The sequence below is a fragment of the Camelus bactrianus genome, chromosome 10 (assembly GCF_048773025.1).
Source record: "Camelus bactrianus isolate YW-2024 breed Bactrian camel chromosome 10, ASM4877302v1, whole genome shotgun sequence".
Classification (NCBI taxonomy): domain Eukaryota; kingdom Metazoa; phylum Chordata; class Mammalia; order Artiodactyla; family Camelidae; genus Camelus; species Camelus bactrianus.
In genome coordinates, this window is record NC_133548.1 from 60,731,817 (window position 1) to 60,746,809 (window position 14,993).

The window sequence follows — 14,993 nt, forward strand, 5'->3', positions numbered from 1 at the left end:
TTCCCTGTGCTATACAGTAGGACCTTGTTGTTTATCTCTTTTATATATATTAGTTTGTATCTGCTAATCCCAAACTCCTAATTTATCCTTCCCCTCCTTTCCCCTTTGGTAACCAAACAAACCAAGTTTGTTTTCTATGTTTGTGAGTCTGTTTCTGCTTTGTAAATAAATTCATCTGTATCATTTTTTTTGGTTCCACATTTAAGTGATATCATATAATATTTGTCTTTCTCTGTCTGACTTACTTCACTTAGTATGATAATCTCTAGGTCCATCCATGTTGCTGCAAATGACATTATTTTATTCTTTTTTATGGCTGAGTAATAGTCCATTGTGTATATATACCACAACTTCTTTATCCAATCTTTTCTTTAATATCTTTTTGGGAGGGGGGGCAGTAATTAGATTTATTTATTTTTCTTGTCTTTTTTTTTAATGGAGATACTGGAGATTGAACCCAGGACCACATGCATGCTAATCATGTGCCTTACCCATGAGCTATACCCACCCCCCACCATCCAATCATCTGTTGATGGGCACTTAGGTTCCTTCCATCTTTTGACTATTGTAAATAGTGCTGCTGTGAGCACACAGGTACATGTATCTTTCTGAATTAGACTTTTCTTTGGATATATGCCCAGGAGTGGGATTGTTGGATCATATGGGAAGTCTATTTTTAGTTTTTTAAGGAAGCTCCGTACTGTTTTCCATAGTGGCTGCACCAAACTACATTCTCACAACAGTGTAGGAGGGTTCCCTTTTCTCCAAACCCTCTCCAACATTTATCATTTGTGGACTTCTTAATGATGGCCATTCTGACTGGTGTGAAGTGGAACCTCACTGCAGTTTGATTTTACTATGCCATGCACTTTGATGAATTGATCTTTTGCCACACTACCTCCCCAACAATATTGTAAAGCTCTCCATGGCTTTTCACTTGTCCACTAATAAAATGTAAGCTGGTTCTCTTGAATTCAAGGCTTGTTAATTTGTATCCTATTTAACTCTGAAATCACACTTCCTCCCCGTAAGTCCCTGCCAGCCTACCAAATTCACGAAGCCCTCCACATGCCACGTGAAATGTTCCTTCAAGAATGCCTTCTTCTCTACTTCCTAACATCTCACATTTGTTTCATGTCCTAGATCAAGTCCTATCTTTTCTGTTTGGTCTTCTCTTATTCCATCCACTGCCATTTAAGTTTTCATCCACTGAATTCCCACTGGGGTTCAAACCATAGAATCTAAAGCATCAAAAGGAGCTCATAGATCTTCTACTTTCTTCTCCCACACCTACCCCCACCACAAATGCTGACCTGGTCTGCCAGATGGAAATGAGTTAGAGACATGCCATAAACGTTACACTCTAGTGGTGCCCAGATTCTCTGTCCTCCAATAGTGTGCTCTGCAGTTTAACTCCTTCCTTCCCTCTATGAGGTGTGGACTCCCAGTCTGTTATTGTTTATTTCATCATGCATGTAGGTTATTTTGCACTATGTACCTTTAAAATTTTTTTTATTGAATGAAAGATTCTTTAAATTTTATAGTGCTTTACAATTTTCAAGTTTTATACATATGATTTCACATAATCCTTAATAACTCTTTTCTTTTCAAACCCCTACCAGTATATTGCCCCTCCTCTTCCCTCTCCCCACTGGTAACCACTAGTTTGTTCTCTATATCTGTGAATCTGCTTCTTTTCTGTTTTATTCACTAGTTTGTTATCGTTTTTAGATTCCACATACAAATGATATACAGTATTTTGTCTTTCTCTGTCTGACTGATTTCACTTAGCATAATGCCCTCCGAGTCTATCCGTGTTGTTGCAAATGGCAAAATTTCATTCTTTTTTGTTGCTGAGTAGTATTCCATCATGTATACATATATACACACATACTGCATCTTCTTTATCCATTAAATACCCTTCCTGCCACCACAATTATATGGAGGATAAGACATGGTATCGGGTCTCTGGGGCTCCTAGGGGCCTCATATACATAGTAACTTCCTAATGAATGTATACTGGGAAGGAGGTTGGACCATTTTAATAAACCCTCTTTTCACTGGCTCCCCAAAGATAGCTGTTTTATTGTAATTTTCCTGATTTAGTGAAATGACAAATACATGGCTATTTAATGTTCTTGTGACCTTTAAAAACTAAGATTCATTTTTACTTGCTATTTACAAAATGAATAGCTTCACTATGTTTGAATATAATGTCTTTTTATGACTAAATTTTTTAAATAAATATAAGAATATTTTAAGAAATAAAATGGTTGAAATTCCTTGAACAAAATTAAGCAATCATATTGTCACTACTTTCTCTGTATAAATATATCTGTGCACATTTTTTTAGTAAGTCAGTATGTCCTGGTTTGAAAAGCAACTGAAGGCTCATAAATGCTTATATATAATATATATGTTCTCAATCTAGTCATGACTATAAAACATGTTTCCCTCAGTCGAGTTCCCCTTTCAGTTTAGATTTTAATACCAAAAATAACTCATTCAGGTTATTTAAAATTTTAGAATTTACATCAAAAATATTTCTATATATGAGAATCATTTCTCCTACACTGAAACACTTTTTGAGATAAAGGCACTTAATTGATGTATGTAAGAGGCATATTCAAGTAGCTAAAGTGTTCTTATATTTGCACACTTCTTACAATCACCAATTTGTAGTTTCTACCTTCTTGCTGGAAACATTTCCCAAGTATATTACATTCATGTATACAGCAAACAATTCTAAAAGTAGGCAATATTTCAGCAACAATGTAAAGGGCTTAGAATGATCCCTTATTAATCATAGGAGCTTAATAAGTTATATTTCCCTCTGCCATCACCTTTTTGCACTTATGGGGTAAATCCAGCATTTAAAAAGCTTTTTGACAGTGTGAATCTTCAGGAAAAACCAAAGGCAGGTTCTAATTCAGACAGTAACGAAGGATTAATTCCCTGGGAATGATAACCATCTTTATCAAGATAATTATTTATCTTAATAGAAAGTTGTTCTTACAGTTCTCGTCCGTTGCCAGACATCTTGAATCCACCAAAGGGGCACTGGGTGGGGAGCATACTATAGCAATTCACCCTGAAAGGAGAAGGAGGACGTTACAGATCGTATTTAACCTATGAAACACTCCTAAATTTGGAATGTTTGAAATTCAGAGAGTTCTTTAACAACTCCATTAACTTTAATATTAACATACTCATTATGGAAAAAAGTAGCATTATAAATTAGAGGAGTGTAAGTGTATGTACTTTTTAGCTGACAAAGGTGTGACATTCTTGGGAAGGGAAAATAATCTTGGGCTATTGCCAGGGCTGAGGAGACAAAGTGAAGTTTGATGGAACAAAAAAATGACAACAAAGCATTTCAGAGACAGGGGGCTGGAAGGCGATGCAAGTTTGAGAGGCCCAGCCTTAGCATGTACATCCTCTGCATTAAAATACAAAAATCAGAGATATGAACCAGGTCAAAAATGAGACAGACATGCAGCTCAAGACTCAATACGTGCTTCCAAATCAAGACCTTCAGACATCTCTAGTAATCCCAGAGTGAAAACCTGATAGAAGAACTAAGTGTTTGTATATATAAGGGCCGTGAATAAATATTTTCTTACTATCTAATTACTTTGATTAAAATAGAACTTTTATCTTCCCTGTGTATAGCATGGTTCCAAGTGCCTAGAATTACTTAATAACACTCATATTACATTAGTCAAATATGAGTAAAATATTTTGGGCAAGCAATTTCAGAAGGCTGGATAGGGTTAAAATATATATAATATTAAAATATATACATATATTTTAATAATAATATATATATATATATATTTCCTTCTAAAAAGTCTTCCAATATAGCAGGGGTTTTAGTTTGTTTGATTTTTAAGATAACAACTGCTTTTCCAGCAGGTCATGTGATTACAAATGAAAGAATCAAAGTCCAGAAAGGTTCAAAGCAGCCTGTTAATGTGGTTAACACAGAAAAGATGACATTACATGGGTCTGACTTACCACACTACCCCGGCCTGCAGAGCATTGGAGACCGTGATGGCCTTATCAAGGTCTTTGGTAAAAACTCCTGCCGCCAAGCCATAGAAGGTATTGTTTGCTCTCTTGATCACATCATCTAAAGATTTAAACTTCATGATTTGCTGCACTGGTCCAAATATCTATACCACAAGAAATGAATGAAATAGATCAAAGTAGTAGGTTACAACTAAGTATTCTATATGATATTGCACTTTTCTTTTTAATCTACACACTGTTTTAAATTGGTTAAGATTTTACTTCTTATCTCAAACCTCTGTGGAAGAATCAAAATGGTAGCTGCTGGCATGGTAGGTTAGGACAGGCAATAGTCATATGTTAAATTCTCTTTGGAACAACATGGGATACAAACGAATTAGGCAATGATCATTTTCTAGAATTGAAATCTGGCTTCCAAGAACTTACAATTTTGCAGGAAATTATTAACTTCAGAATTTCTTTCCCATTTAGGAATATTGTAAATTATCTCCCTAGTTTTTCCTCATCTTCCAGGTCACTACATAAACAGTAAACCAGAGAAGGCGATGCTTTTTCTACTGGATAAATGAGGAGGCAATGACTGATAACAGTAACTATGCTTTAAATATCAGTGTACCATCAACTGAAATATCACTTATCCTACTGGACTTGGATCTTTTTATAATCAGCCAAGTTAGGTGAAACAGTATAATATTTTGTTCATATTCTACTCGTCAGCCAAATCTTATGCAATTCATAAATATCAAACAGAATGATCCATTACTGCAGGAGCTTAAGTCCTTAACCATCCTGTGCTAACTAAAGCATGAGTTCCTTGGCAGTGACTGTAATCACGGGACTGGAAACACAAATCCAAATTTGCTCATTCCAGCCTAAACCGCTCTTCCACTTTTGCTAGACCCTCTAGGTAGCACGGCTCAAACTCAATTTATCCTATATCTCATCCCCAGATGGGAGAAAAATAACAATTTTCTCCTAAAAATTATGCTCCTATATTATGTTTCCATAAAACATATATTAAAATTAAATAAGAGAGGGGCTTCTCTGAGTGTTACCAGAATTTCCTGGGAAGAAAAAATCAGAAAAGACAGTTTTCTGGTGTTCATCATTGATCTAAATCTAAATGCTGAGGGGAGGTGGGGGCTACCGTTCAATAGAGGTTGAGTACAAATCCTAGGGCTGCAAACCTAACCATGATACTGTAACCTGGGAACCAGGCATATAGCAGCTACTGTGTGAAATGTGTTACTGTCTTACATAATTTTAATTTGAGCACATCACATTACTCCAGGTTCCTTTAAAGTAGCAAACAATAAATGTTTCCTTGGTTAAAGATTTTTTTCCTCGTCCTTTCTATCTGGTGTTAATCAAAGCATGCAAGAACAACAGCTCTAATAAGACAAATATTTGTCAATAAGTGCAAAGCTGTAATTCAGTTGTAGGCTGAATCAATGTAGTAAAACTAAGTATGTTTGATTATCCATATCCATGTGCCTTCGCTTTTTGATCTTTCTCATTTTTTCTATGTATTTCCTGTTTGCAAATATGAATCTGTACTTTTCTCCTAGTTTGATGACTTTTTTGGGGGTGTAGGCAGTTAAAGAAAATAACCTTCTCAGATTCTCTGTTATATCACAGACTTGCAATACAAGTTTATTGAATGAAAAGATGACGGTTAAGTACATTTGAGTTAGTGCCTTTTTACTATGGTGCATTATGTAACATCTTCATAGCCCAAAGCCAATGAATCTATTCCTGTCTTTATTTAAATGCCTCCGTGCCTATGAGGTAGGTAATTTCTAGTTCCTAAAGGCAAACTAGCCTTTTCTAGTTATTTGTCAGATCTCTGGATAACATTCTTCCTGATGTTAATTAGTTTGTGTTCACCAAATATTTAGCTGCAATATATTTGTCTAAAAAAATTAGGAAGGGCAACAGCTGAAAAATACAGTGCCGAGAGCACATGGAGGGTGAAGAGTAGCATAGGAGACGAATGCTATTTTCAAACATATGGCTTTTATGTGGAAAAAGGCCATGAGGCAGATATGGGGCCAATAGGTAGAACCTAATGGGAGGGATTCCTAGGGAGCCAGAGGCAGAACTTTCTAATGCTTAGCACTGTCCAGACATGGAAATGACTAAGAAATAGTGAGTTATCTCTTGCTGATGTTGTTTAAAAAAATATTGGCTGACCACTGGTAGGAACAAACAGATGGATATGATGGGAGTTGGAGAGGTGAGCTTAAGTAATCATTCTAGTTTTACGATGCCTCTGTAATTCTGTAACAGTAGCAAGTCACTTAAGCTCTTTGGATCTTAATTACCTCATCTATAAATTTGACTTTTGGTCTGAATTATTCATAATGTTCCTTCTAGCACTAATATTCTATCAGTTTTTAATAGAATGGTTCTCAACCTAAATGGTTCCAATCCTAAAACATGGGATTCTCTCATGTTAGGTGGATTGAATGGAGAATAAAGTTAATATGAGCAACAGTAGGTCAAGTAGAAAAAGTTGGGGAATGTTAGTGCTGCAAAATAGGTGCTGATCCCAAGCTGCCTTTAACTAGACATGTGACCTAACCCCTTACTTCTCTGGGCCTTGGGTTTCTCTTCTATTATTTAGGATGATAACAAGAATATCTCTAAATTGTAGTTGACTTTGTGGCTCAAAAACGAATTAAAGACAAAAAGGTTGATAAAAGTTTGACATGTTATATTTACAAGAGTAATGAAATACATACAACATGAAGAGCTGAGAACTACCATGTCATTGTTTAGGAAAATTCTTGGATCAGAATATTATGCTTAATTTTATTTAGTTTCCAAATAACATAGGAAATTTAGACCTTATAAATGTTCTGAGATTTTCTCTGGAAAAATCATACCACCCTAGCTATGTGAAAATAATAAAAGAGAGTATTTGATTGTCTTTGGGAAGAGAAGACTCAATAAAGACTTTCTTCTAGTGTTGGAGAGATTTCATGAAAAGAAAAGAATATAATAATATTACTCTCAAGATGTTGTTGGGAGAATTAAATGAGAATGTTTAATATTTATAGAAAATATTTTATATTTTTATATAAATATATGTACATAATGTTATACATTATATAAACATGTATTTATTGATATATAAGATAAACTTTATACAAGTGAATATAAATTTTATAAATATAAATCTATATATAAAATATAAATGAAATATGTATATTTATTATATTTCATGTAAATGTTTGTATTATATTTCATGTAAATGTTTGCTTTATATTGCCTATAAGGCACTTGGCATATAGTGAGTTATCACTAAATGCCTTTTATTGTTATCAATAAAAAAAATAAAAACTACAGACCATATTCCTCAAATCAGAGACCAATATCAGCTACAGCAAATACTAAAAAAAATTAGCAAATAGTGTTTGGCAATATCTACAAAGAATTACGCACCATCACCAAGTAAAGTTCATTCTAGAGATGTAAGGCTGGTTCAGTATTCAAAAATCAATCAATATAATACACCACATTAATAGAATAAAGGAAAAATACCACATAATCATCTCAATTGATGCAGAAAAAGCATTTGACAAAATCCAACTTCCTTTCCCCCTCAAAAAATTAGAAATAGAAAGACACCTCCTAAACCTGATTAAAGGCATTTATGAAAATCTCACAGCTAACACCATACTCAGTGATAAAGACCGACGCTTGTCCCCTCACACAGGGAACAAAGCAAAGATGCCCACTTTTACTACTCTTATTCAACATAGCACTGGAGTTCCAGCAAGTGAAAAGGGCAAGAAAAGGAAATAAAAGGCTTACTTATTAGAAACAGAGGAACAAAACTGGCTCTATTTGCAGACTGTCTGCATACACATTCCCAAGGAACCTCTGAAAACCTCCTAGAATACCTGAGTTCAGTGATGTCACACGTTACAAGAAAATACACAAAAATCAAACGTACGTGTATATACTAGCAACGAACATTTGCCTTCAGAAATCGGAAATACCATTTACAATTACTCAAAAAATACTTAGGTACAAATCCAATAAAACATGTATGGGACTTATATACTGAAAATTAAAAAATGCTATTGAAAGAAATAAGAGAAGATATAAACAAATGAAGTGACGTACTCTGTTCACTAACTGGAAGATTTAACACAATAAAGATGCTAATTCTCCCCACACTGGTATATATATTTAACACAATTCCTTTCAAAATTCCAACAAGATTATTGAATATATATGGACAAGGTGATTCCAAAACTTATATGGAAAAGCAAAGAAATTAGCTTGGCTAAAACAATTTTGAAAAGAAGAATAAAATGAGAGGACTCAGGCGTCCCAATTTTAAGACTTCTTATACACCTACCATAATCAAGAGAGAATCTGTAGAGAAACAGACACATAGATCAACTGAACAGAGTGGAGAACCCAGAAACTGACACAAACATGCACAACTGAATTTTGACAAAGTTGCAGAATTAATGGAATGGAAGAAAAATTGCCTTTTCAACAAATGATACTGGAGCAATTGGACATCTATAGGCAAAAACAAACACACAGCCTTGACTTAAATCTCCCACCTTGTATAAAAATTAACCTAAATGGATCACAGACATAAAGGTAAAACATAGCTTTTAGAGAAAAATTTTAAATTACACAGAAAAAAAGTCTTTTGGATCTAGAAGTAAACAAGAGGTAGTTCGTAAAATTGATACCAAAAACACTACCCATAACAAGAAAAATGGACAAATTGAACTTCCTCAAAATTAAAACCTTTTGTCCTGAGAAAGACCTTGATAAGAAGATGAAAAGACAAGCTACAGCCTGGGAGAAAGTATTTGCAAAACACGTAGCCAACAAAAGATCAATATCTAGAATATATAAGGAACTTTTGAAACTCAATGGTAAAAAGCAAACAATCCCATTAGAACATGGGCAAAAGAAATGAAGAGATACATTATCAAGAAAGACATCAGATGGCAAATAAGCCCACGTAAAGATGTTCAACATCATCAGCCATTCGGGAAATGCAAATTTAAACCTCAAGGAGCTATTATACCTATCAGAATGGCTAGGGAAAAAAAAGAGTCACGTCAAATGTTAGCAAGGATGCAAAGAAACTGGGATCGTTCATACACTGCTAATGAGAATGTGAAACTGTTCAGCCACTCTGGAAATGTTTGGTAGTTTTAAAAAGTTGCAGTTACTATATGATCCAGCCAGCAATTGTAGGCACTTATCCCTCAGAAATGCAAACTGAAGTTCACACAAAAACCTGTATCCTGATGTTTATAGCAGCATTATTCAAAGTAGCCCCCAAATGGAAACAACCCAAAGTTCTTCAATGGGTGAACAGTTAAACAAACTGTTTACATGGTGCATCCATGCTATGGAATACTACTTACTCAATAATAAGTAGAAACAAGCTATCCTTACATGCAACAACCTAGATGAATCGATAGAGAATTATGCTGAGTGAACAAAAGCCAATTCCCAAAGGTTGCATGAAGTATGAGTTCACTTATTTAACTTTCTTGAAATGACAAAATAATAGAAATAATGAACCAATGAGTGGTTAAGTGAAAGCCAATGGTTGAAGATACAGTGGCACCGGAGGGGCATGAATTTGACTATCAAAGGGAAACATGAGAGATGCACGTGGTGATGAAATGTTCTGTGTCTTGTTCTGTGTCATCGATGATGACATACTTACTGTGATAGTATACTATAGTTTTGTAAGATGTTACCATTGAAGGAAACCGGGTAAAGAGTACACAGAATCTTTTTTATTATTTCTCACAATAGCAACTGAATCTACAATTTCCCAAAATAAGGACTTTAACTTAAAAAGAAAAACTGCATATCACTTTATTCTTTTCCAATTATTTTCAAATCTATTATTTCCAAAGGAGAAAAAGCAACAATGAATGTGGAATTTTATTTTCCATGAGTTTAAATACGTGAAGGAAGCACCTAGAAAATGTTAAGCATCCTGATCTGTGTTTGGTTGGAGATTTTCAGTCTGCCCAATGAATCCCTTACTATTTTTAGTCTTAATCAAAAATAACTAATCTTTTATCAGTATTAGAAATGAAGAGTAGTGGGGAGGGTATAGCTCAGTGGTAGAGCACATGTTCAGTATGCACGAGGTCCTGGGTTCAATCCCCCGTATCGCCATCAAACAAGCAAACAAACAAACAAACAAACTTAGTTACCACCCCCCACCATAAAAAAAAAGAAATGAAGAGTAACATTTACTGGAAAAGGGGTTCAAAGAGCTGAGAATGTTAAAGGGATATTTTGTACACATACATGCAGACAAAATATGGTAACAACAACAAAAATAACAGAATAAAACCATTTACCTCCTCTTTGGCAATGCGCATCTCATCGGTAACATTAGAGAAAACCGTGGGCTGGATAAAGTAGCCTTTATTCCCCCACGGGCCCCCGCCACACTCCAGTTTGGCCCCTTCTTTCTTCCCACTTTCAATGAGATCCAGAATTTTTTCATATTGTTCCTTGTTAATCTAATTGAAAAATACCACATTAAAAGGGGAAAAAATAGCAACTTGTAAAGATAATACATTTCCCTGCCTGTTACTAAGGGTTTCAATATGCTAGGATATTGTTACGAAGTCAAATATTCAGCCAAAACTGCTGACTGAGGCTCAGATTCATGCAGTTGAGTATATTTTATTCTCAGGACTTTTCAGGGAAGAAATCTTGGAGACAAATATTTGTATTTAGTGTTTGTTTAATGCAAAAAAAAAAAACTTATTGGCACAAGTACATGTAAACCTTTCACACAACTGTCATTTAGAAATAAATGGAAGAAATGCCAGTCAGTCATCAACCATACTTACCTTAACTGAAATAAAAAAGTGGATGAAGAAAAAGAGGACTTTGACCCTGGGTTTAATTAGACATGGCAGTTGGGAAGCAGATGCTTTGGAACTTTAGGAAGATCCCTGGACCTCTGATTCTCCTAATTTCTGACCACGCCCTGTGGCCAGGTCCATGCTGACCACAGCCTGGGTTCACACCCGGCTCAGGTCCCCTGGGGCAGTCAGTGCGTCTGGTTCCAACGTCTGACCTGTCCTGACTGTCGCCATCCTGCTTTGTTAAATGGGCCACATCTAAATATAAGAATTACAGAACTTCAATGGTTTGTTAAACAATATTTTAATAAGGAAAGAAATGACTTCAGAGTTCTCGCCTGGAACATCAGGAGCACGCACCTCTCCTCCATGCACTGGAACCAGGGTTACCTATTGCCTCAGTTCCTATTTGGGGAGGTTGAAGTATCGGGTGCCTTTTGGACTCTACATCACTGATGAAGGCTGCCTTGTCTCAGGTGTGGCTGGGGTTAACTTGTAAAGGAAAAACACTGAGATTCAAGATGAAGGTCGGGGCCTCTTGCCAATGTACCTTGTCTCTTCTCCCGACTTAAAGAGAGTTGTTCTTTATCTTCCTCTTTGACTTTGCAATCTCCTCTGTCTTCCAAGGCCCAGAAAAAAGTTTCATAAAGCTCCGACTGCACATAATCCAGCTCCCATATCCAATTAGATTAAGTGCTATTTGAAATCAGAAACTACTTTCTAAAATTTGGCACAATATTTGGTGCAATGCTGTTCAATGCTTCTAAGCACACCATATTTAATTGAACATTCAAAAAAAGTTTCCTTCATTTACAGCAGATTAAGGAAGTCGAACTGCTGGCTTAATAAAAAGTAATATTTAAATTACTGCATAATATTTAATACAACCAGACTAAGGGGTGGTGTTAGGTAGCTCTGCCTGGTCAAGATATTCTGGTTTGTCAGTAAATACACAGGGATCTGCATACTTCACACAAAGCTTCTCTGGCCTGTTCTGAGATATTAATCTGACTATGCCCTCAAAAATTAGGGTTTTTAATGTCTATTTCAAGGTGTGTTCCCCAAGTCATACCTTTTCCCTGCCTGTGACCAGAGTGGATACATGGTGACACTCCAATTCCTGCTTAAGCAGTGGGAGGTAGAGGCTCATAGGACCTGTTTTTTTGTTGGAAAACTTAGATGGTGACTAACTTCTAAAAACACAGGACTTCATATGTTAGTGTCTGGCTACTGACAATGTGGTCCTACAGTCAGCAGCTCCTGCATTACCTGGTAGGAAAACGTGCTTCTCAGGTCCCACCCCAAGCCTGCTGCATCAAAATGTGCATTTTTAACAAGATCCTCAGGTGATTCAAATGCACAGGAAAGACTGAGAACATCACACTAGAGTTGAGGACAAGTGATAGGAATTTTCAGTTATACTTAGGGACATACTCAGTTTGGTCTGCCTAATTTTGATTCACCATAAATACAGACCTTCTTCAGAAGGTCTCAGATTGACCATATCTGAACTTGGCCTTCTGTTGGCCCTCAGGAACCTCTTAGTAAAGCTAGAACGTAGCAGGGGTCTTTTCTGTGCGATGGGCCATTAGCTCATAGGCTAGTCTATGAAATGTAATAGGGTATGATATTGTTGTAACAGTCACAAAGTATACATTCTGAGGTGTCTGAATGTGCAAGATCTTTGATTCCTTAGAGTTAATGGATTGAAAAAGATAATTTTTTATGTGGCTATCATAACTTCTTTTTCAAATGAAAATACTGTTATTTCCAACTTCTCAAGGAAACGTACACTTTGGTCTATGAAATCAAACTAGAAAAGGACTTTACCGAAGAATGCATAAACATTTACATTATGTAAATTTACATTACACATTAGAATACTATTAAAGCTTAGTACATGAGCGTCTCTTCCCGTAAGCTCGCTCTCATGACAACAGATGGTATTTTGAAGGGTAAAGAAACCCCAGGGGCTTTTCAGTCTTCTGCTTCTCTAAGTCCCAGCATAGCTACTGATTCTACTTATTTGGTGCAACCTGTGATAAAAACCTGTTTACTTACAAAGATTAAAGTCTTATGTTAAGCAGTTAGGTCAATGGATTATTTACTTAAGAATTCTATGAACAGGAATTTCCTAAAGTCTATTTTAACCCCCTTCTCTTAGGAAAAATGAACTATTCTAGCTCAGTGTTTGAGCTCTGGTTAAATTTTGCAGATCTCCTGATGGGGGGAAATACTGCCCAATAATGTGTAATATTAAGTATTTTCCCTTCCTCTCTCTTCTTTCCTTTCCTCTTCACATATACATTTCTATCCACCCATGTATCTCTCTCTATATATATATATGTGTGTGCATATATACACCTCAAATGAGACAACTGCTTTTCCTTTACCCTGATAACTAGCTAGCTAGCCACAGCTTTCAACTCATCTAGGTTGTAAATGCCATGAGATCAGTAGTATATCCTCCTTGTTTCTTCTGGCATTGCCAGGTACCTATCCCAGGACTTTGCTGGTAGTAGTGTTCAATTAATGTTGGTTAATTCAATTTATTTTTTGCTTAGTGAATAAGTCAAGAATAGTGTTTGTTTCAAGTCAATAGCACTGAACAGTGTATAATCTTTAGTGTTAGAGAATAAAGACTCTAAGCTAAATGTCTAGATTGTAGAGCAGAATTTCTCAGCATAAGCAGCCTTACTGGCACTTTGTTGTGGGACTCTCTTTGTGCAGTGCAAGATGTTTAGAAGCATCTCTGGCCTCTACCCACTAGGTGACAATAGTATCACCTCCTTCTGCACTTGTGACAACCAAAAATGTCTTAGACATTGCCAGGCGTCCCCTTTTGGATAGAGTGAAAAACAGTCCCCTGCTGAGAAAGTCTGCTCTAGGTCAAGACCTCAAAGGGCAAGAGTAAATTTAAAACCAAAGTTCCAGGAGCTTGAAAACAGACAATGCACAGAGAACTGTGTAAGGAAGAGGGCCTTGGGATGAGAGAGACACTCTTACTGACAATGTTTGTAAGTAGACAGAAGAAAATGGGAACTCTGGGGAATAACTGGGTTTGACAACCAAAATGAGAAGTTTGCCACGAAGTTAGAAGCTCAAGACTTTTCGGGACATTCGTACATTAGAAGGTCAGAGTGACTAAAAACTTTGAGAGAATTTAGAGGCATGCCAGCTGCCTGTATCTGTGGGACAGAAGCTGAGACAAAGGATTGATTCTGAGGGAGAAATAAGTGGTAGGCTTATGTAAGAACTTCCAAGTGAACAGGAACTGTATACAGGAAACCAGAGACATACAGACTGTGGAGAACAAATTTACCGTCTATTATTTTTCCTCACATCTTTATTTTCAATATATTTCTTAAACTGTTTCTAGATATGAAAACTGGGCAACACAGAAACGGGAAGCTTTCTTTCCCATTGAGAGTTAGCGTCACTGTTTTTTAATCACCAAAGTGTTACAATATTGTCACCTAAGAAGATAGATGGATGGAAAAGAATTGCATTCGTTAAAAACCAGGCCTCTAGAGGATACTTTATTCTTGTGCCCTGTGAATGCTATTTCATCCATTTTATACTCACTTGGGGGCCTTGACTGACTCCTGGGGTCAGAGGATTTCCAAGAACATACTTCTTAGCCCGCTCAACACTCCTTCGAACAAACTCATCATAAATGGATTCTTCCACAAAGAGCCGGGATGCAGCTATGCAACACTGGCCCTGGTGGTAGAATACGCCACGGTGCGCAAATTCAATGGCATTGTCCACTGCAAAGGACATATTCACGTTAAAGAAGAAAGATTTTCTAAAGATTATGTATTTTTATAGCTATTTCTCAGACACAATATGGTGGTATAAAAAAGCATGAGTCGTATAGTTAGACATAGATTCAAAATATTCTATCTCTTACCAGCCAAGTGACAAATTAACCATTCTGATCCTTTATTTGCTACACAAATGATAGCAAAAATAGTAGAATTTGAAAAAAATAGTGGTTACTGTTACAGCTTTCATATGGGCAATATCAAGAATGTGGAAAGCGTCCTAAGATCAAATCTCACCACAAATGAT

General features: G+C 36.1%; 1 protein-coding gene across 1 annotated transcript in view; it reads right to left on the minus strand.

Annotated features, from left to right (window-relative positions):
• The window catches only part of LOC105083513 (aldehyde dehydrogenase 1A1), a 40,690-nt gene that overhangs the window by 1,584 nt on the left and 24,113 nt on the right, over window positions 1-14,993 (minus strand). Inside the window, exons 9-12 of the mRNA XM_010973371.3 lie at window positions 14,505-14,689; window positions 10,404-10,568; window positions 4,018-4,175; window positions 3,017-3,091 (exon numbers count right to left, since the gene is read on the minus strand). Coding sequence (XP_010971673.1) covers window positions 3,017-3,091; window positions 4,018-4,175; window positions 10,404-10,568; window positions 14,505-14,689 — 583 coding nt within the window. The remainder of the gene's footprint in view (window positions 1-3,016; window positions 3,092-4,017; window positions 4,176-10,403; window positions 10,569-14,504; window positions 14,690-14,993) is intronic.